General features: G+C 42.4%; 1 protein-coding gene across 8 annotated transcripts; it reads right to left on the bottom strand.

The window, feature by feature from the left end:
• Positions 1 to 22: 22 nt before the first annotated feature.
• On the bottom strand, positions 23 to 24,140 carry shroom2a (shroom family member 2a). 8 transcript variants are annotated; one of them, XM_055507876.1, is made up of 13 exons: positions 24,021 to 24,140; positions 22,463 to 22,673; positions 16,817 to 16,965; positions 10,170 to 10,271; positions 9,805 to 9,822; positions 9,434 to 9,556; positions 6,771 to 9,078; positions 6,335 to 6,411; positions 3,438 to 3,989; positions 2,396 to 2,926; positions 1,898 to 2,060; positions 1,470 to 1,742; positions 23 to 1,376 (listed from the first exon to the last, which is right to left on the bottom strand). In XM_055507876.1, exons 2-13 carry the CDS (start codon positions 22,667 to 22,669, stop codon positions 1,104 to 1,106), a joined length of 4,776 nt encoding a protein of 1,591 aa, XP_055363851.1. In that variant the 5' UTR covers positions 22,670 to 22,673; positions 24,021 to 24,140; the 3' UTR covers positions 23 to 1,103. The 8 variants fall into 8 exon arrangements, with proteins under 8 accessions (XP_055363851.1, XP_055363852.1, XP_055363850.1 ...); XM_055507877.1 differs by lacking the exon at positions 24,021 to 24,140 and adding an exon at positions 23,587 to 23,965 and having other exon boundaries at positions 6,335 to 6,408; XM_055507875.1 differs by lacking the exon at positions 24,021 to 24,140 and adding an exon at positions 23,587 to 23,964.
• Positions 24,141 to 24,142: the final 2 nt, after the last annotated feature.

The following is a 24,142-nucleotide window of genomic DNA, read 5'->3' as shown; positions in this document are numbered from 1 at the left end:
GAGAAACCAGTGAAACAGACAGTGTGACTCCAGCTCTCTTTATTTTTTATAAAGGAGCACAGCTGATAAAGTGTTAAGTCAATGAAGCGTGTGTGATGTGACTTAAAAGCACGAAAGTAACATCCTGAAGCTGAGCTTCATATAATTTAAGACCAACAGTCACGATGGTCAAAATGCTGTGGAGCGATTTGGGTCCATTTTTGGTTGCGGAATAAATAACTGAATGATGTTTTAAATTTAACCATAAGTGGAATGACAAATGTTCTATGAATGGAGTTTGTCTATGGAGAATAACAAGACAGTGAAAAATAAAACTAAATACAGAAACCTGGTCAGTTTAAATGTGTTAGTAATGTCATCATCACTGTGAATAAAACAGAAGACCACTGAACGGCTTCTTCTGTGACATGATCCACTTCCAGGCACTTCAAAGTAAAAGTCTGCATGTGAAGTGCTCTTTAAAATGACCAGTACATCAGAGAGCTGCTTCACTGAAGTTGCCCTGTCTTTACAAGATTTATTGTAAGAGAAAAAAAATGTTCCCTCAATGAGTGGGAGCAACGGTACAAAAATCTTAGTAAAGGCCACTAGTTTATATATAAATGTTAACAAAGGTGTGTGTTTACTGAAATAATGGGCCAATTTTTAAATGTGCTAAGAGTTTTAGAATGTGAAATTATTCAAACATAAAACATACGATAAATACTCCTAGTACTCCAGCATGCAACATACAACAAGTAGCATCACTGCTTAAACCAGAAGTTAAAATACTGTCCCCTCTTGCAGATTGAAAAGGCTACAATAAATTACTAAAAAACAACATCATCAGATTACAAAGCAAAAATGGCATGAAAAACATTAGGTACAGTGGATGGCTGAAAGGCAGCATCACCATGAGTCACAGGTCAGGTCAGTCAGGAGACGTGAAGGTGTGACGCGTTCATGATGACACGTCTTTAAAACATACTCCACACAAGCGGCTTCATGCGGCAGTGTCTGGTCTCTGTCTCCCCCTACTGGACACCGGCCTCAACTGTGTCGCGGAGCAACGTTTGTCTTGGTGAATCAGTTCGAGCCATTTTAAGCAGACCCAGTGCACTTCTTCAAAACATCAGCCTCTGCTCTATTGGCAGACTGTCCATCAGACACTTGAGCTGCTCCTCGCCCAGTTTGATCTTGTCCTCCAGCTTGCGCTGCTCGATGATGAGTGCAGACTTCATCTTGACAAAGTGCTTGTAGTCTGTAAGGCTCTCGTCCTGCAGGTAGTTGGCCAGTATGTCATAAACCACACGCTCCCTCCGATCCAGGTTCTCCTTCAGCTCCTTTGCGTCTTCATGCTGTCGGATCAGCAGCTTTCTTTTCTCAATTAACGTACGCTGAAAAAGAGAATCAATCAAAATTTAAAGTAACCATTAATCTCAAAGACCTACTGACCGTCCTATTATAATTCTGGGGTTACATTCACTCACCCTCTCCTCGGGGGTGGCGTCTCCCTCCAGGCTGTTCAGAGCATTCTCCACCCTGGCCAGACGGCCCGACAGGGACAGAAGCAGGCTCACCACCTTGTCAAGGTCGCCCACGAACATCTTGAACTTGTCCAGCTCGTTGGGTTTGCACACCTGCTGGACTCTGGCCTCCACCTCGTCTCCCAAGCTGTTGTTGTCCAGGATGTCCTCCTGGAGACTCTCCCTGGCGTCTCGCAACACTTGCAGCTTCTTGGTCAGACTATCAATCAGCTCTTGCTACATTAAAAACACAACAGAACAGAGTGTGAGACTGTTGACTGCGTCAGAAGGTTCTCAAAGAGCTTTTCTCCAATATAGAAAAGAAATGACGCTAGAACGTTCCTGAACTGGGAAATAACTTGAACATCAACGCTCAGTGGGCTCGGCTGTACCTTTTTGTTGGCCAGATCAATGTCCAGCTCGTCCTCAGAGTCTTCCTCCTCTTCTTGCATATCCTTCATCTTATTTAGGAGCTCAGCTTTGGGAGCAGATGTGCTGTAATATGTAGAGCTGGTCACCATGGTGACAGCAGCTGCCATATTGTCCTCAGATTCTCTGAAACCCAAAAAAACAAAAAACAAATGATGTGTGTACTTTGACCAAACGAAGAAAACAGACTTGTCACAAAAAATGTATATAAGCAGAGTAATTGAAGACTAATCAAAACCGGGAGGGAGTCTCAATGTTAAGGTGCTTTTTAAAAATGATTTCGATAACCATATTTAACACAGGACTATTCTGAAATAAAATTCGCTGTAGAAATCAAACTAGGACTACTCTACATCTCACACAATGCACTGTGGATTTTAAGACCCATGTTAAAAACAAGGCTTGGTTTAACATAAACTGGCCCGATCTCAGGCCTAATAAAAGTCCAGTGTGAAGCTGACCTTTCCTCGGCAGGTCGGGAAACCGCCTGCTTTGAGGGAACCTTCCTGCGCTGGTGAGCTCCTTCCAGCAGCTGCTCCTCCTGAGGGAAGATCCCCTCCATCAGGTCCATAGTGGTCTTGACCTTGCTCTGATCCAGAATATCAGCCAGTGACTTGTCCTTCTCCATGATGTCCCTGGCCAACTCCTCTCTCTTCTGGTCTTCGTTATTCAGTCCTGTGGTCAGAGGCGTCTGCTGGCTGTTGGGATTAATACGGTCACTGCCGGTGGTCATATATGTGTCACTCTGGGGGGTGGGGTCCGTCGCACTGCCGGGCTCCCTCTGCCGTGTGAAGGCACAGAACACAGAGCTCTCCCCCGTAGCTCCCAGTCTACCAATCCGGTTAACATCAGGACCCTCAGCCTCAAAACCAACAAAGTTGTTCTGCTGCAAAAACGGACAAGTCTCCTTCTCTGCGATTCCCTCCAAATGGACAATCCGGATCGGTACTTTCTTCACTGCAGCGTTTGTGTTTTCTGTCACATGCTCCGTCCTAAAATATAACAGGAAGACAGAGGAACACCCTTAAAAACATGAAGCTTCAAGAAAGCAGAAGACTTCTTAGTGCAGTGATTCCAGCCATACACACACACGTTTCCCTGCATAATGGCAGCTACGTTTTTTTCCGTGCCCAGTGTGCTGGAGGATCCGAGACATGTGGACTCCTCCCTCCACTTTGGTTTCTGCTAGCTGTAATAAACCTACATTCACTACACATGAAATCGATTATCACCGAATCAAGAACCGGCGAGGCCGCTTCATGTTTGAACAACATTAAACATCTTTGCCTTCAGCTGAATGCAGACCACCACCGGTGTTTACAGGAACGCAGACAATCCCTCTAATTTGCTACGGCCTGATAGCACTCACGTGTTGGCAGTGGCTATCAATAAGCTCCTTTGTACTGTACATGTAGCATAAAGACATGATGCATAGAGGACTTACAGGCTGCGTCTGCTGAGATGAACAGCGTTAAACCTCCAGTCTGATGAGACATAGTTTACCTGTTTGTGTCTTCATCCTGCAGAGACACTGGAGGCTTGTCACTCAGTCTCTGTGGAGAAAACTGAGGCGATGGTGAACGCTGCCCCTCCATACTGGCCAGCGCTGAAGGTCCGTAGGAGGAGGCCAGGGGAGAGGAGTCAGGCTGAGGATTGGGTGTTGATAGATGATGTACGGCCCCTTGTTCTTTGTCCACAAGTCCTTTGCCCTGCTCAGAATCTCCCTTTGCCGAGTGGGTGGGCACAAAGGCGGAGTTAGGGTCAGTGTTGGGAGAGCACTGGCTGATTTCACTCCGCGGATTGCTGAGGTTCTCGTGTGGGGGTGACTTCTCCAGGACGCAGAGGTGGCTCCTTAGTCCAGACGGTGGCTCCGCGTTGCTGTGGTCTTCAGGCTGTTGGAGGTCAGATGAGTGTCTGTTCATAGCAGCAGAAACAAATCTTTGCCTGCAGTTGGGGTTGGCTCCTGTCATGGACGGAGGGGGTGGCACTGAGTAATGCTCAGACTCCACAGGCTTTTCTCTCACTTTACAGTCACTCTGCCCTCTGTCAGAGAACCTGCGGAACACAATGGAAAGCTTTTAATTGCACAGCGAGGCAGCGCAGACTATCATCTGCAGCTCAATCAAATAATACACTGTGGCAGAGGCCTTGTTGGTCTCCACTGCTGCCGCCATGATTAGGACTGTGCCACATGACAAGACACACGTCTCCCTCTCGACTGCGAGCCTCCTCCCTGGTGCTGGCAGCCAAAACAGGAATATTTCACTTCCCACAAAGTCAGCACAGAGGAATAAATAATCCTCCAGTGCAAAGCAGGACTTTTGAGTCACAGTTTAACCGCTTTAACTCTTTTGTCACTGTGTGTGTCGATGCTTACATAGATCATTTAACTGTACCATATAACACTGTGGAGTACTGGGCCCTCTAGACCAAACGCTAAAAGCATACAAACACGCCTGCTATTGTTTCTGTGCAGGACTATGAACCCACATTATATTCCCATGCCGGATCTAATATACCTGTAGATTCAGTGTAGCTCTAATGATAAAGCTGTACAAAACCTGCAGCTACATGACATAGTATGGCAACGTGAACATACAGACACTACACTCAAGCCTCCCACTTTGAATTCCTACAAGTCGTGACAAGCTCCTGTAGCTGTGAGCACGTGCTGCTGAAGCCTACACCCTCCTCTACACCTCACACAGAAATGAATCAGGATGCCAGCGACTTCAAAGATTATTTAGGACGACTGAGCACATACTCAACTCTAAAAAGCTATAACAGGTTTATTAGTGTCCATATGACAGAGAATGTCCATCCAAGAAGCACAAATGGCAGCATTATATAAAATATATGTAGACTGGATTCATATATCATTAACTGTACAACAGAAAATAATGTGCCAACTCACCCCAAGAGTCTTTTTACTGCCGTCACTTCCATGGAATACAAGCAAAAGCAAGTGTGTCGTCTCGCTGGCTGTCAGATAAAACCCACCTGTTGGCCTCTCTTTACATCTGTATCAATAACACTATCTGGGTGGAGCTCGTCTCACTTAGCTCATCTCACAGACTTCTGAATGACAACAACATCTGCTGCTTGATGCGAAGTGTCATATGATTCGGCTCCTACAATGAGGTTGCCACAGACTGAAAACTCTACACCCTTCATTGAGTTTCACCTGTGGGATTTTGGGTAACGCCAACACAATTGCAAACAATTGAGTCACGAAGTCGACGTCACTGTGCATAGTTTAAGAATGATTGTGAGTAGATGGAGCGTAAGACGATCGTGTTTCAACAGTACTGGTAATATAAACACGACAATAAAAAAAAAAAACCAGACATTTGAACAAAAGCTCATCAGACGGATTATTGCACAATCTCTATTACCTGTCACGTCAAACAGGAGTGTAGCAGTATATTACTACTGTGGCACTCACAACAACCATAATATAATATAATCAGTTACTCAACTGTTCAGGTGACACCAGCCCAGTTCACCCCAATGATGTTCAAACTGCTCCGTGTACTCTGAAAGCTTTTTGATTGGTAAGACATGGGGCAAGTTCTTTTGGAAGCAATCTAATTATAAAGATCTGTGGTTGTTGTTATTTCCAAGAAAATGTCTTGTACAAGAATGACTAAACTGAGTGAATGAAGCCACTCAGGTGGTGAAAGGTGAGCACGGAAGAAGTGGACACACTGTACACAGCAATTCCAGCCAGTTAATTCTAACCAATATTATTTCACTGTTTTCATTATTTACTACGGAACCAACAAAGGATCAAATGAACTCATCCACATTAACACACATGCCCTGCCCATTAAATAAACCAAGGAGGCAGCTGTATTTAAATGGGATCAAAGCACTTCACATGCCAACAAGCTCCTGGTGACACAGTCTGTCTAGCAGGTACCACGTTTACCTTGGTGAGAGTCTGCCTTTTAACAGCATTACTGACACAGTTTGGCTACTGCAAGTATAAAACAGTTAACACTTTGCTTCGCTTTGAGGATCTAATTGCCCCCTTACAGCCATGCCATAAATATGTCTCAAAATCTACTTATGCAGAGAAGCAGATCTTATTGATGACAGCCTCATGCCTTGGGGCTGCCCTCCTGAACTTGGGTCCCCATTGCACTCCAAAAGAGGGCTGAAGGAGCACTCCGTCGCTGTCACAGACATGCCTCGCCTACACTAGCAACCTCCACTGAAGGACAAAGTGCAGCCAGAGAGAGGGCGCCTGTTGTTGCAGCTGTACCGTGGCAGCGCCACGACAAATTAAAGACCTCGCCGCTCCTCTGCCTTGTTTTGCAGCGAGAGCTGCAAGCTGCAGTCAAAGACATTGCACTACATTCGCTGATAGCGCGAGGAAAGCAAGCGCTGATACTCACCCTGTGGCAGCGGGGAGGTTTCCAGCAGGTTTACTCTCAGGCTGGGAAAGTTCTGTCTCAGACTTTCTTGGGATCTTCTGTAAATAAAGTTAAACAAACACACCGCTCATTATGTCTTCCAGCTATTCCAGGAGCCAAGTTTTAGTTTGAATGATTCTAACCAACCCATGTTTGATGGTTTTTCTTGGTGAAAAAACCAAAACACTTGGTTGACACCCCTCTCTCTTCCTTAAACTGAGGGTGTGTCTATATGAACATGGATTAATATTTAACTTGGCTTTTTCCTTTGTTGCTTTCACTCCAGTCGGTCACAAAAGCCAAGTAGAGTTGTATCAGCTGAACTTTTAAAACTAAACAACCACGAGACCTCTCATTTTTCAATACTGCAATAAAAGTAATCTGAAGTATTTTAGGAACATTAGACTTTGTGGCTCACCTGCCCGTACATGTCAGCTGATGGAGAGGACTTAGATCTTGCGTGAAAACAGGTAGTTTTACTCTCATCTGTTCGCGGATCCAGGATATTATCAGCTGAGCCGTAGCGCCCCGAACCTCTCGTCTCTGGAGGTTTCTTCTGTACGTTCCACTTGGCCTCATACTCAGCAAAGGTGCCCAGTCTCTGCTGGTCTGGGCGTGCTGGGTAGGGACCCCCCTGTTCCCCCTCACTGACCTCTCTGCTTCCCATTACTTTCTGTGTGCCTGTTGTTGCACTGGTGATGTCTCCTGCTCGGATCTCAGTACAGCTTTGAATGTGGCTGAGGACTCTTGGATTCTCACTTTCTGTTTTCTGTCGGTCTGGCAGGGAATTAGGGTTTACCTTGTGAGGACGTTCTTCTTTCACCCCAACTTCATGAATTTTGTCTGGTTCAGAGAAGGACCTGACTTTCTCCACTGCAGTAAATCGCTTCCGGCCACCAATGCGAGTCACCGGTCCAGCAGATTTACCAACGGACTCTGTGACGGTTGGTAACTGGGGCACATCTTTACGGGCCCCTGCTAACGATGGGTAGCTGGGCTGGGATTCGGTGGTAGGGTTCTCCAGTAGGACAGGCTCCAGGTCCTTCCTCCTGAAAGAGGTGGCCTTTAGTACCCTTGCTTGTGCTTCCTTCACATGGTCCTTGTACGAGTTGGTGAACGTCGTGACGACATCCGTTTCACCCTCGGCGCTCTTACTTTTCTGCAGATTGGCTCTTCTCATCTGAATTTCATTCCTCAACGTGGTGGCAAAGCGATCGCTGCGCTTTAACTGCTTGCTTTCAATGGACTCCTCGACAAATGCTGCCTTTTCACCTTGGCCTGCGATGTCCACAGACAAAGAGTGAAGCATGGGGGTGGCCTGAGGGCTAATCTTGTTGCTCACCTGGCTATGCCGTCTGATATCTGGCAGTAACTCTCTATTCTGCAGTGACAGAGACCTTCGTTGATCAGCCTGTCTGCTGGGGGGATAACCGGAGTACTGAGCTTCTACATGGTGGTTGTTCTGTCCTCTCTGGCCTCCACCATCATCAGCGTTAGGTTTAAGAACAGTGGTTTCTAGTACACTAGTAAATGGGTGCTTGCTATATCCATTGCTGTCCTGACAGTGTGAGGAGTGTTGCAGGGGCAGATGATATGTTACTTTGGTTACTGTCTGTGGGCTAACAGACTTCCCCACACCTCCAGTCTGTGCCAGGTCCACACCGGTGACATTATTCCTGTCTTCCTCTTCTGGTTGTGGGTTAGGTTGTGAGGGCTGGCTAGCTTTGACACAGTAGTATCTGTTGTTTCCAGAGCTCTCAGCGATCTGGTCAGAGGCTATAGTAGACATAGATGTGCTTAAGTTCCTTTTATGGCTCTGGGCAGACTGTTGTGCATAGCCGTTGGTAGACAATTCCTGCATGCTGCTATAGTAGCCACCTACACTCTGTGGCTGTGTTCCGGATGTGGTCCAGGGATGTGGAATAAAAGTGCTTTTGTCACTATGGTGTCTTTTATGGCAGGGCTGGCCTTGATGAGCATCACTGTTTGACAGGGAGTACTGCTTGTTCGAGGTGAACTGGTTGTTTTTGGATTTGTCAGATGAGGCGTGAAATCTGTCGCTTTCGTTTTTCGGAGGCAGGTTGTAGCTGCGGCGATTTTCAGTGGAAGCCCTGTAGGGGACGTGTGAATCCGGTCCTTCGGGATGAGCAGCAGCCAGCCCCCTTTCATGTACCTTAGTCACAGCAAAGCTATCGCTACGGGCGGGTGGAGGAGGAGGGGGAGGAGAGGGGGAGGCAGTTTTGTTTTTATCAGGGACATGCCAAACAGGCCCAAAGTTGGTTCGGCTTGAAATGGAATGACGGGAGACAGCTGGTTCCTCAGTCTGTGGACCCTCCCTTCCTGTGCTGGCTCCTGGTGTTTGAAAGTATGTCCCCCTGTCATTCTGTTTGACTCCTTCCATGGGGTTCCTGCTATTGCTGTTCTTGCCTCCCGCATCCCACTGGCTGACTTTATAGAGCACGTTCTCCGTGGAGGCAGCGTTGCTCTTTGAGAGGGTGTAGTCTGGTGTGCCAGAGCTGGTGGAGAAGGAGCTGTAGGCTGAATCTCGTTTCCCACCCGCTAGATGCTCCATGCTGTTGTTGGATTTAGTGGGTGACAACTGGCCAGTGGGGTAAGGGTGCGAGACATGTTCTAGGCTGTCCATGCTGCCCAGGGAGCTGAACTGGTCGGAGACTCTTCGCAGGTTTGTCTGGTCCCAGCTAGTGGATAGATCAGTTGAGGATGAGCTGGAGAGAAAGGAGAATTATGGTTAAGCATCAAAGTCACAATTCGTGTAACTGATACCATTTAATTCTGTTGTTAGTGAAAGAATAAATTATACGAGCTCTAACCTGTTACAGCTTAATAGCAGTCAGTTTTAGATTGAAATCAGTTTGAAGCTGCACTGGTAATCAGCTCATACATCAACAGTTCCAAACACAGCAATTCCAACAAAAAGAGTTTTGAGATTCACTAAAGCCTGATTGTAAAAGGTTGGTGTAATGCAGCTCAGTGACCCCATAGCTGCTCATTTCCTTACAGTTATGTTGGAAAACAAGAAGTTAATTTGGCAGAGAACGTTGTTAATTGCATAAAGGTTACCTTGGATCATATCTGGTCTGCCAGACTGGCATGGGTGGAGACTGTGTTTTGGCAGGCTCTGATTGGTTTTCGTTGAACTTGGTGGAATGCCAGGAGTGAGGCCTGCTTATGGGTTCGTTCCGTCTGCAATGAAGACAAAAAAATATATATATCACGCTGGGTGAGAAAATGTATGTGTTACCTTATATTAACCTATGGAACTGAAAATAATAAATAAAAAGTGTAGGCAGTATTGAAATTCTATCAAAATGGTACTTGCTGCATTTGATTAAGGTAGTGTTTGATGTAACTGCCTCATTTAGGGTCAGAAACAGTTTTTTTTCTTCATTACAAAATTTGTACAACTTTTAGATATACATACAAAATCCTACCCATTAAAGCAGTTCTTTCTGAATTGCATGTCAGGAGAAGGTGAGCACACAACACATCAGCATATGATGACATAAATAAACATAAATAAATGTACTTGACTATTGACAGGGCGTACGTAAAATCAGCAGACAGTGATTTGCATGCTGCACAAATGGGATGAACATCATATACTGACATGAACAACTAAGAAAACCATAAAAGCATGCCAAGCAGGGAAGCTAACGCACCTCACGTGAGGGAGAGTTGCTAATGAAGGAATGAAAATGATAAATGATTAATGTGATCATGGGCACAGGAAAGGAGGGGAGGAGAAAGGACGGAAGGAACAGCAACTACTGACACATAAGAAGCCACAGAACCATACCTCATTGAACTTCGCAAAATCTTCGTAAGAAAGCTTCTTGCCACATGCACGTCATTCTCTGAGGGCATTTTCTGAGCTACAATATCCACCATTTTCATATTCCTAGGCAGCAGGGGGGAGGAACACACACACACTAAGCGCTGGTAGACAACTGACCCAACGCACAGTTCATAACAGAAGACAGGACCAACTCTACGGACGGTAGCGCTTACACGGTTTGAGCTGATGTTTGAAAGATATAGTCAGCATTTTGGTCAAAAGTTCACAAGAATGCACAACAGAATGCTCCACATACAGTACAGGGCCAACTACTGTACAATCTACAGTGTTATCCATGGAGTTAGAGCCCCCTCTCTTGATCAAACCAGTGTATGGGTGTGTTGTCACAGTTGTAGTTTACATGGAATTAAAGAGTTGTAAGAAAAACACTACAGCTCATATTAAAATGAAATAGATTTCACCATGTTCTGTCAACAAAATAACACGTAGCACAGATGAGGTGCCGCTGCTCAGACCTTGTGCCATATGGTCCCAGGGGAACACAGCCCCAGCATGGGGTAGAGGGCTTAAGAGAACCGAGGATCTCTTACACCATCAGATCAGCCACCTCACCCCTCAAACCAAGCTGTCGTCTGCCTCTCAGGCTCTCTGTCCTCAATACAACTCACGTCATTTGACAGGTACAAGGACATTTCACAATAAGGGCGAAATCGAGGAGTCATTGTGCAATTACTGATACACACTAGATGGTTAAATATAGATGAGTATACGCGTGTGTGTGTGTTGAAGCCTAGTAATGTTTGTTTAGCTTTTTACTAAGATGTTATTAGCTGGCTACTGAAAGTGGACCGTGAACAGTTACAATAGTCAGGAATTTTAGACAAAGCTTTACTTCCTTTCATTCTCACTGCACTCAAGACCAGCCCTACAAAGCCACAAGGTCAAAAGGTCCTGCTCCCCCAGGCACCTTGTCTGAAGGCCTTCAGCGATCTGATGACAGAATCCAAACAACAGCTTTCTGACATGGGATATTAGATTCACCATTATTTCATAGGCTGGATGTTTTTAGACTGAGACAGAGATTTGGTTAAGCTCAATAAAGTGGGACAATTCCACAAAATAATTGTGGATTAGAGTTAAGGCCTATTTAGAAGACAAAGACAAGCCAACATGGAGCTAAGTCTTCCTTGTCATCCTCACAGTCCGTGTTTCTGGGACACTAGGAGCTAGCCACACATGGCGCTTGCTATTGGTATGCAAATGAAGCTGGATTTATTAGGCCTATCGTCAGGGCTACAGCTGGACCAGCACAGATATGCTAGGAAAGTGAATCAGTTGGCTGGAATGGGGGCAGGGGGAGAGACTGTTTTCTGACTGATCAGTGTAGAGCCACATCGCACTTCATCCAGTACCAACCAGTCCAAATTCAAATATAACTGTTCGTATAGAGAACCCTGATGTTCCAAGAAGTTAGACTAATAGTGAATGAAACATAAAACTAAGAAAATGTTCATAGTGGACACTTCAAAGATTAATTTCCATTTAGTTTTGAAAAGGAAAACATTCTAAAGCTGATCGTGGCTTAACCTAAATGAAAGGGTGACCTCATACCAAACGATTAGTCAAATTAGAACCCCCCTAAAAATATGTAGGTGCGGAGTTTCTCACTGCTTCACTAAAAACGTAAGCAGCCTGTGTGCTTCAAGCGAGTCAAAAGGCTTTGCTTTTGTTCAACAAGTGAATAAAGAACAAAGTAAATTTGGACTCACCAAACCTCTAGATGAAATGACTCAAATCCAAAACAAGGACAAATACTAGATTGCAGCTCAGATTGGAAGTGACACCAGTTGTAACGGTGAACTGGGCACTAACTACATTCCACGGAAACTTCAAAGACAAGCTAAAATCAAGAGACATGAAGGGCGCTGAGCATCATTGCACAACTCCAACAATGATCCCCTACAAGCAAAACACGCAAAGATTGACAACTCACAAACATAACGCTCAACACAAGTTGGCCGTACTAACTAAGTTCTCCAAGCAGAATTTGTTTGAACGGAGGGGCGATTTCCTTCAGGATTACGGGGTTTTGCCCCTGAGAGGGGGTGGACGAGTGCATGAAGGAGTAGGAGGGCTATTGTCGCAGCCAGTCCCTTTGGAGTATTGCCGCGTCTCATTGGCTCTAAGGAGCTAATATGCAAATGATGGGATGAAATGCCGGACTCCTCTCTTCCCATCTGCCCTGTTGTGATCCAGACATGCATTTCTGCCATTGCTATAGTAACAGGTTGATCTGCAGGGTTAAGGGCACCCATTTTTCTGAAGACCTTTTAAGAGCCTCAAGAGGAATATCAGCTGCACACGCCAAATACTACTTTGTATGCAGTTTACCCTTATTACTTCACTCCTTATTTTAGTCTGTTTAATTAAGCATATTTGTAACAAGTCAGTTCATGAATTTAAGTTATAATAAATATTAATACATCATTGCTCTCGTGCTCTGTGGTCAGACTGAAACCCTTATGACGTAGTAGGTGTTGTTTAACAAAGCACTAGCTGTAAGCTCAATCAAACGCTTTGCACCTAATTAGCAGATCTAATTGTTTAGGCTTTTTCGGGGAAGAACATATAAAATACAACTATAGTCTAGTTCTATTTCTAGTGACAAACATGAAATTTCTAATTAATATGATCTAGCAGACCTGCAGGTCTAGAACAGGAAATAAGATTCATGGTTGCACACTAAATCTAAATATAGAAAAAATAACACATCATACATACTTGAACAAGCTATAATTATCATATATTCAATTTGCCATTATATATATATATATATATATATATATATATATATATATATATATATATATATATATATATATATATATATATAGCTTCTAGAGAGAGCTTCTAGAAAGAGACCCTCCCAGAAGCAGGTAAATGAAGTGCAGCCTCATGTACAGTACAATATTACTGATCAGATATGTGCTGAGGTTGTAAGCAGTCAACCTGCATTTTGTAGGTGAGCTGATGGATTTCATTTTGTTTCAGAGGGTCTGACAAAGGGCTTCTTCAACAGATCCTACAATCGAACCAGTCTTGTTTCGGGTGAGGGAGGTGAACCGTAAGCAGCTTGTAATGACCAGCACATTCCTGAACTGAGTGGCATACCAGCTGTCAAGCCACTGGCTGCCTGCACTGACCCCCAGCCCAGAAACACCTGCAAAACTCTTGTTTGAGGGTGAGGGTCTCCACATCCCCATACGAACCCGCACACATCCCGCCTATAAATCATCTCTAGTATTATATCTCTCTATCCATCCATTATTGTTATCATGTTGCAACAAATCAGGCGCCAAGAGTACAGGCAAAGCCAGTCCATCAAACACACTAATCTGTCAACTGTTTTGAGGTGTGAGACGATATTACCAGTATATATCAACGTCAGCCATGACATGCTCTAATTGTTCCCTGAGGGCAAACCTACCTAAAAACATTTCCAATGATTCCATGTCACGATACAAGTTCGCCAGAAACAAATACTAAAACCACCTCATGTGATTAATAACATCTATTATAATTGTAAAAATTATGAATTGAAAGTCAAAAGGCCCTTTTTCAAGTCAAATCAATTCCTTCCCAACTCAAATTGGTAACTGAACAAACCACTATTATTGGTGTAGATAACATAGGATGAAACGTAAATCTCTGAAATTAGATTTTTTCATTGTAGTATGATAATCATCTGTGACTTGTCTAGATTATGTCTCCTTCAGTGTTAAATACTGAAGCAACTGCTGCACTGCGGTACTTCTGTAACAATGCCAGAAGGGGGAAACCAAATGCCACAAGACCAACTCAAGCTTCAGGTTGTGAGACTGAGTGATCCAGTCTACGGTTAGCTGCCCTGGATGCTCTGCCATTTCTCATGGGACAGCAAATTACTGTCTGTATTGTTGTTACTTTGTATCATTTGAAGGCAAGGGCGCATGTACAGTTTAGGCACATTGTAACTTTTTGACAAATTACCATACAACTCCCTCTCTCAACAGCGTGGAAAGTGGAAAAGCAAGCAGATCCAGTGACATGATGTGTATTAATTATAATCTTTGACTGCAGGCAAAGGTTTGCGTTGGCAGTTTTTAAACTAATTTGGCGCGTGCCATGCTGAGGTACATTTCTGGAATTGTTTTTGATATGCAGAACAATTCCTTATTTACCTATTTGTTTCTGAAGTACAGCGTGTTCAGTCGTTTTGCTGAGGCAAAAACAACAAGATGCTTTCCCACAGACAACCACACCTTTCTGTTCCGTCGTGTGGCAGGCCTCTCCTCTTCCCCTCTCCCAAATGACATAATCTCACCTAGTCACTGCATGCAAACTATGATGCCTTACTTAATCAAGCTCCTCCCTCCTGCTGTGTGTAAAGAAACCACACCCGTTGACAGGAGCAGGTTCTGACAGCTTCCTGAGCCCCATTCAACCATCCAACACTATCAGTGAAGTTAAAAGAAGAACCGGGTTCCACGGTTGACACCTGCCTAGCGAGGAACGAGTTAAGCTGTGGACAAACATCAATGCTCCGCATGGGGCCATGCCGTGATGTGGAATGCTACATTGTAAAACATTTCCTAAGCCCGACAACAGGCTTCTATTCAGCATGCCAACTGCAGCGGGATGAAAAGAGGAAGAATTCTCACTGGAGCTGGAGCTTTGAGGTTCTGTAATGAACCACTATCACCCTGCTATATTCTAATTTAGACACAGACTTGTTATTGTGGCCTTGGAAAATCACTGACTGGAGATTCTATTTGAGTCGGAACAAAGCAAATTCTTCTACAGAGACAAGCAGAAAGAACCCGGGGCTCCATGGGACAAGACATTTCAGTAGAATTAAATATGAACAATAGGATTTATGGTTTTAAGGAAAGATTTTCTTTCATTTAGGAATAATATAATAGTGCTTTGCTGCTTTATATATTGTAGTTTATTCTACCCGCTAATAACTTCTTTACAGTATCTCACTAGTGAATAGCCAAAATACAGGATTATATGTAGTGATACTAGTGCTGCTTCTATGTTAATATATCTAAACCCAGACATTATACAGTGATGCATACTAGCGGGTTTTTCTTTACAGCTGGAACGCTGTTCATGGATACAGATATTTAAGGGACTGAAGGTAACAAATACAACTTTGAATAAATATTTATAACTGCGCGATTTTAACGGGTAACATATCGTAGCATAAAAAAATTGTGTGCCTCCATGTTTATTGGTCAGACACTGACACTGCTTGGTATATGCAAAGCATGTGGAAAATAACAGATGCCACGATAGTGTGATGGTGAACACGGCTGCTCACAGCAAGAGGAACCTTTGTTTCAATCCACACCAATCAGCTGGTTTTCAGTTTGCATGCTCCTTCCTGCAGCTTCATTTCACAATTCTATATGTCAATACAATTTAAACTTAGATGAAGGAAAGAATTCAGTCTATAAAACATCTGGATCTCACATTTAAATTTTATTAGGTACAAGCCCCTTAAAGCCCTACTGTAAGTATTAAAACAATTACCTTTAAATATTTGTAAATGTAACTGTGCTGTGTATTTTGATGAGATTTGACAGAAAGTTTCATTTCTAAAACTAATTGTTTTAGAAATTATTTTATTGGAAACTAGAAATATTAGAAATTGTTTCGGACAGTAATGGATCCTTGCCTCCTATAATCAGCTAGTGTCTCCTGTGAATAAAACACAATGAGTATGACTCACAGTTGTGTCTCTGTGGTGCGATAACTGGTGAGTGGACTTCCTTGTACACTGGGATTTGTTCAGGGATTACATTGATATGATACAATACAGTAAGAAAAGGAGACAGCTAAAAGAAAGAAAATGAGGCCAGTGTTGAGGCCACACACACACACACACACACACACACACACACACACACACACACACACACACACACACACACACACACACACACACACACACACACACACACACGAAAACTAAGTAATACGGCAGAAACAATCAATTATACAATGTGGCTTATCACAACAAAGAGCTTGTAATTATTTATTGTGGGCTCATTGTTCATGAGGGAGATGTGTGGCACAAGTCTAGCTACTGTAGCAGAGTAAACTAATTGCTAGAACCTTAACAACCCTTATCACAGAAGGCATGACAACAAGCTGAGGAACTGAACTGAAAACAAACAAAAAAAAAAAAAAACAACACACCTCTGCCAGCATTTCATTTGCATAACTTCCCCTTGCCGGTCCCACCCACATCTACCTGCATAGATCTAACACAGTATATGACGAAATCCACAGCCTCACTTCCTTTTTCAACTTGATTGTCGGAAATAAATAGTCAAGCCAAAAACTGTTGCTGACTGCTATACGGTAAAATCCAGCAAAACAGGACCTTCCAGCTACCAAGCACTCAACAATGACATCTTAGAAATCCCTCAGAGCACAGAGCAGACTGCCGACGCACTGTGAAAACAGTCCCAAAGGTTAAGGTACTCTGTTTCCACGGTTCGTTGCCACCACGGTGAGCTGTTAGGCCGCAGGTGTGGTGCGCGAGTGACGGAAGCAGATGACAAGAAAGTAAGGGAGGGGACGGATTAGTTACCTACCTTTTAACCACTAGACTGAGGGTCTTGTAGGAGCCTTTCACTAGGCAGATGGCCTCTTGTCTGTAGCCTGTCAGTGGAATGTCGTTGATGCTAACAAGCTCATCTCCTACCTGGAGACTCACAGCTGCTGCCCTGCTGCCGTCTTCAACCTGGAACATGAACGACACAGAGAGGAGAAGCTGAAAATCTAACACACTGGTGCTAAAAACAGATTCATGAACCCACGTCTGTTAACGTACTAGTTAGACAATGACATAGAACAAGACAGTCTGGCATTATCTGGTCATATTTCACATTTTCTTTTGAAATCTTTTCCACATGCTCATAATAATAAAAACAACAACAACAACAACAACAACAACAGACTGGTCTTTAGGTGTAGATTAGGTATAAAACGTAGAAAACTAAATTCACGAGATAACAAGCTACAAGTAAGATTCATTATGACAAATGTTGGCTGACTGAAAAAAAGCTGCTTCTGTTACCTCTCTAATTTGTATTTTGCACACAGTTCCGTGGATTTACACAAAACCCCAGATTGACTCAATCATTCTTGGGCTTTTGACAGGTTCTAACTATTAATTTCACAGCTGGTGGTTGTTATGTGCAACTCAGGCCAAGTCCACAAACATCAGGGACATGTGAAAGATGACATACTGCACAGTGGCAGTTGGAAAGTAATTTTCTTTATTACTAGATGGGCTGCAGGAAAACAGAGCATATTCAGTTCATAAGTGGGTGTCGGAAGTCTTCTTCTGCTTAAGAGGCTTCCACTGTGTTGTGTAAGAGATTAAGTACCTCATGTGACCTAACCTTGGAGCTACTTACTGCTCCTAAGTACTCTGAAACCTGTGATAAGCAAAACTCTAATATTTACTGTAGGTTTTAAGGGTTATGGTGTTGAAAATTCCCCTTATGCAACCTTAACGAGAAATCTTTTATTGAACAACCTACATTTTTTAGTAGGCTACTGACTGATCACTTCAACAGTCATTAAATATATGTAAATAGTTTCCTAAAATCAATCAATCAATCAATCAATCAAACAAACAAACAAACAAACAAACAGAGCTAGGCAATATATTAAGATATTGTTGCTTTGCCATGTTTAGGCTAAAAACACAAGCCAAAAGTTCAATTTGTTTAATGAAGATGACAAAACAAACTAGTGTGATGTTTTGTTCTTGATGTTTCACTGTGACTGAAGAAGTATTTACCAAAGTGAACAGCAGGTAAGCAAGGATCAATCATTATAAAAAAAAATAAAAAGCATCTGTCCCGCTCTTTGTTATTGTATAAAGTAAAAAATAAACTTGATTGTGTTTGTCTGAGGTCAGACACCTGGAATAACACTATGTTCAGTGCACTGACGTTAGCTGCTGCTAGTGTTCATGTGCTAGATCTCTGGAGAGGATGTAAAGACGACTGAAAAAATAAAGGCAGTGAATCAAAGAGGGAGAGAGAGCTACTTGATTCTAGAGATGCACACAGCTCAGTGGGGAAAGGAAAGCAGTCAAATCTTGTTTGTTTAGCAGTTGGCACATTAGCACACAAAAGCCTTGTTCTGCCTCTGATTACCAGTTCTCCACTCGACCTGTGTGAGGGGGCTACATGACTCAACTACAAAGGTATGTGTAGATTTACAGCCCATTACGTCTTATATGGCCATCATCCCCAGAACATAAAACAGAGCCCAGATATCATTCATTTTTCCATAATAACAAAGCAAGGCAGCAGGACTGAATCAAGATTTTTATGAAGGCTTGCCAGATTCCTGACATTGTCCTTATATGGCAGTGTGTTCTTAAAGCAACCAAATGGACAAATTAACAATGCAGTTAAATGGACATTAAATAGCCCAGTCACACCAGTGTATTTAGACAACTGGAAAAAGTCATCTCACTGACAAAGGCGGTTGTGTATAATAAGATTAAAGTTGTAGAACTTACTACTTCTAACTACTTTACTGAAAGTAAAGTGTTAAAAGATCAGACTAAAGAACTATGATATCATTAAAAATGAAAACATGTAGAGTAAGTAGCACACAGCACACGGGTACTGTGATGTCCAGCACCAAAGACTCAGGAACACAACAGGAGCTGATGAGAACAGAGAAGAACGAGATAAGATGTACAGATGATACAGTTTCTACAAACTGTGCATACAGTACATGTTGAACAGGTGACATCTTTAAGATCAGTAACTGCCATCAGTAAACAAGCCTGGGGCTACATACTGTTCTAGTTAATGATTTTTATCTAAAACAACCTGATAGAAAGCATGGGTCCATATAAAAAAAAAAACAAGAAATTCATATAAATATAACAACAAACTCTGGCAGCAAAATCCATAAAAGTGAAATATTTTCAAAAACATCAAGCTGTTTCTTTTTGTCCACAAAGACAACCTAATCAGCAGCAGCCATGTGATGGCCTTTGTTTACCATCTTCCGCCAGGCTACAATCAATCTAACTGCAGCCATCCTGGATGCCAGAGTATCCTCAAAAATAGACCCATGAGCCTCTGTGGGTTCTAAAAAGGAAGGATGTGGCGTTGATGAGGCCAAGGAATGTGTCTTTTCTGCTGACAGCCGTCCTGTGCAGTGTGCTGACAGGACACTGCACTCACACCACATGTATGACTTCACTATTGATACCAATGACCACATCCATGCAGTCTGACAGGCCAGCAGCAGTCAATCAAATACACTCACTGTACCATTGCACAGTTCCTAGTACCTAGTTTAATTACAGTTGCTGTAAATATAGGTTTTAGGCCTGTGAATGTGCTTCACACACTTCTTCCAATACATCATTTCCTTAGGTTATAGCATTGAAGGACTGTGGCAGCCTGCACAGCTCATGACTGCTGGTGACAATAATAGTGTCAGAGCATCATTCCCTATGACTGTAATGAGGCCAAAATGATTGGTTTGTTCAATTTTGCTCAGTCATGTGCTGACATAAATATGACAGTGTGTGAATAGGACTGTGATTGTCACAATCACCTCAAAACTATCTTTATTTACTGTGTGACTAAGCTTCTTTTATTTAGATACTCAACATCGACTGTGTGCCATTTGGTGCAGGGTCACATTTGTGAAGTAGGATTGCACAAATGTTTACTGAATACACCAGCCGTGTTGCTGCTGTACCTAATTTACCAATATATACAGTAGTATAAACTGAGAATAACTCACTATGTAGGTATGAGCCACAATGAGTTTAAACTTCCTTGTTTCAGTTTCAACAGTAAATATACATGTACTACAAAAAGAAAACTATTTGAATCCTGATGTTTTTCTCCTCTTGGACTCTTTCTCTGCCCAAACCATCTCTACAGAGGTTGAGCAATCCCAGTCCACCTAAGTAAACCCACAATGCTTTTACACAAATGATTCAATAATTGGAAAAACCTGTTTACCTCCAGGTGATTTATCACAGCACGTACGCACAAAGACATTTTTGCAGTGTATGTGATGCTGGTTCTTGGAGAGCCAAAACTATTTTCTTCCATATAAAGCTTGACCCTGGCAGAAGAACCATATGTATGGGGGTACATGCCCAGCTGTGTTGTGTAAAACAGGATTATTTAGGTTTATTGAGGCTAAGGACTTTAACTCCAGAAGACCTTGAGCATAACCTGAGCTATGAGCGGAATGTTAAGAATTTTAATTAAATCCAGAATATTTCTTACCAATACTCTAATATCAGACTGAGGAACACGTTTAACTTCATGTTATCAATAGTGGAGAAAGCGGGAAAGTGAAAAATATCATTAACACGAACCTGCTGTAATAGAGATTGTTGTGTATAGAAGGGAAAATAATCCTGTCATGTTCTCTTTCTGTTCACGTACTGGAACCATACGTCCAAGCATAGAAATGATAAAAACACCAACCAAGTTGTTAAAAAAAAAAAAAAACTGTGGCTGATACCATGGTTGGAAACTTGCTAACTCCTCAGAGATGAACAGCAAGAAATGAGACTTTGTTTATCATGTCAGAGACAAACAGAAGCAGGAGCTTCTGAAACATCAACCTGTGAAATAAATAACCGTCAAGTTCATACAAGCATTTTTGCCTGTTTGCTGTCCACAGTTTTCAAAAATGACTTACATCATTAGAGACACCTCCCTACATGAAGTAACCGGACTTGTCTACAACAATAGATACAGATTTTTAAATGGCTAAATGCAAAACATTTAGAATGACGCCTGAAATGCAGCGTGTGTAATGAATACATTTTAGCTCCTGCATCACTGTAGTCCTGTTATTTTAACAGAAAATAGGACATAGTGCACATACAGGTAAATCAATAAGCTACAATATATTTACATAAAGCCATCATCACCAAATCTGACCAGATACCTTAAATATCAAAATGAATCAGGTAGTACAACAGGCTTGTGCCAATTCAAATTATAATTACAACGTGAAAAAGCCAGTGGACTCTAGATATATACAGTAAAGGAATGGCTTACTTTCATATATACCTAGTCTAACTACAATTTGAGAGTCATTCCAATGCAAATAACAAATTCTCACTTCATTTTCCCCCATCATTCATTCCACAAGCTTCAGGCTGTCACATATAATTCACTACATTTAGCGAAAAAAACTCAAACAAAGCCCAACATTCCTTCCTTGTTCCTGGTACCACGAGCTACCCTCTGAACTGAATTTAAACCAGCACAGAAATGTGAGAATGCACAGGTCCAGATGATACGCAAGAACACACACTGTAGCTCTAATGACAGCAAACAAAACTCTAGGACATTTCAGGCAGCTGAAAAGACATGTTACATCTGCTATATAAACAAGTTAAAGAATTACTGTACGTTAGAAAAAAAACGGCACTTCAGCAACAGGGTAAAGGTTCAGAGTAATAGACTTCGCCAGAGGTTCAGCAGAATTAACATCTCACCATCAGATGCAAATAGGTCCACTTACCTTGATGCTTGGATTAAGAATGTGGTGAGCAGTGAGAAAACATTAACGACTGCATGCTGACAATTTCAAACCAGAGAAGGTCAGTCCAGCTAGAAAATGGTTCACCCCACGCACAAGTCAGCAATTAATAGAGCTTAAAGCTTTAAAATGATCAGAATTCTAGCTATTTCAATCACATGCTTGTAAAACCAGTGGTAATGAGGTGAAGGTGGTCTCGACTGTAAGCCCACACTGTGCCTGAGATCCTGAGTTTTGCATATCTGAAGTGGACTTTGAACCTCTTTTGGGTCAACACAGAAAAGGGCAACAAAAGTCAAGCGGGGGCACAGCTACCAACCAACAGGTGCTGGTATTTCAAATTAACTATCAAGGTCTTCTGTAGTAAATCATTACAGTCGCCAGAGAAGTGAGGTAACTGTGTGATTTCACAAAGGTGATACTGAGGAAGTGATGTGCGCTTTTGTTTAGTAAGACATGAAATACAAATATTCCAAGTTACTATGCATTTTCTATTGAATGTAAAAAAATAAAATATTGATTTCCAGCTACACTTATTGTATTATTATTGGCTTTGGCCTGAGCTTGAGATGATAAATTTATAAATACTGTCCACAGTAGCTACTTATCTAAATTCGTAACATAACAATCTGCAAACTTGCACACAAAGTCGACATTTCATTTACTACATTATTCACCTTGGTTATGAGCAGAGGTTCCTGGTATTCCATCCCACCGCTGAGTGTAAATCCCCATGGTGCACCTCCTGACAGATATGCGTCTACCAGCTTCCATCCCTCTCCCTCTCTGCTTCTCTGGTCCAGCTCTCCTAGTTTCTGCATGACATGCCAATGGTTCTCCACTTCTGAATACTGTGGATCACTTGTGTATCCCTCAGGATTCATGGTGCTGTTTAGAAACGGAACCAAAAAAGCAGCATTAGATGATTTTCAGCAGAACAGGCATAAAATTAGAATATATTAAAATGGGTAAAAGCTACTGTTCATAAATGCCCGTAATTTCTGTGAATATTTTAGCAATATTTGTGATCATTCAGATTATTCATTTATCAAAAAGGCAAGCACTGTATTGTAGATTACGGTGTTTCATGCATGAAATTTTACATTTACAGTTAGTTTTCCAATTTTTGCAAACATATGAGAGATTTATTCTTAATTCTACATTTTCTAATTATTCATTTGATAATATACATATACCAGTTGAATATTAAAACAGACTACAGATTTACAAATATCAAAAATATATATGAAAGACGACAAATTATTTTAAAACCCGTCTGCAAATGATGAATATTGGCATTTAAAACAGTCAGAGTTCCATCGTTTTGGCAAGAATCGTCATCAGTGTTATTTTTAGGATTCTGATTTTAGACCACTATCGGTGTGCTCTTAATTTGAAGGAGTTACGCTTCAGTAAACAAAAAGAATGTGTGAACGTTTACTGACGTGTTTTTAACAAGCGTTACCACATGAGTCGTTTTGCCGTGTTTACAGGGAAAACAACCGCTAATTTACGAACCCTACGTAAACACCTGTTGTTTAAGGCGTGCTGACTTGAACATAAGGCTCTTACGTGTCAGGGAATAAACACACTTAACGCTAATGTCGGGCAGCACAATGGAACCATCTTCGCCTGTACCGACAAAAAAGTACAAGCAGGCTAATAGATCAGCTGTGTACAAAACAAATGAGTCTTTGTCTGAAACAAGCGACAACAACGCGTTAAAGTTAACAACAACACGTTAAACAATATGTAGCGTTGTCATAAGTACAAAAACTGCAACTAAAGCGTGTGACCTCACCTGGGAAATTAACTTCTGGATAAACCCGGTGAACACGAACGCTTCCTCGGGGAGGCACGCAGCTATTTCCCAGCTTTCCTTGTCATCTTTTCAAAGCGTTTCTCTTGTTGAACGAGCCGCTTTTCAGGTATTTCTCGCCAACGGTTGTGCGAGTGGTGCCGTGAAATAAAGAAACCTCGCGCAGCACTTAAAATCTTACGCGTTATCCCACTCGATGACGCAAACCGAGAGCGGCACACTGACACACTCACGAGAGTTTAAATGAGCTAAGCTAGCCTAGCTCCATCCTCGGACAACAGGGGTAACAAGTGTAGCGAAACGGCGCAGCGGTGCCATCTACCGCTGGTTAGCACGAAAGGCGCGATTTCTCCGAAACTCTTCACGTCGTGCCATGTGTTAGAAAGATAAACCTATTCTAACGTCACTTTACTTACTCTTTATTGCTTTCTCTTCAAAGACATACCTTTATCATATTAGCTTAACGTCTTAACAAACTTGCTACTGAAGTAACATTAATAGCGTTCGTTTCCATGACAACGTTACCTTGCTACGGGTA

This window comes from Betta splendens, chromosome 4 (assembly GCF_900634795.4).
Source record: "Betta splendens chromosome 4, fBetSpl5.4, whole genome shotgun sequence".
NCBI classification, from domain to species: Eukaryota; Metazoa; Chordata; class Actinopteri; order Anabantiformes; family Osphronemidae; genus Betta; species Betta splendens.
This window is presented reverse-complemented; position numbering and strand designations above follow the sequence as displayed.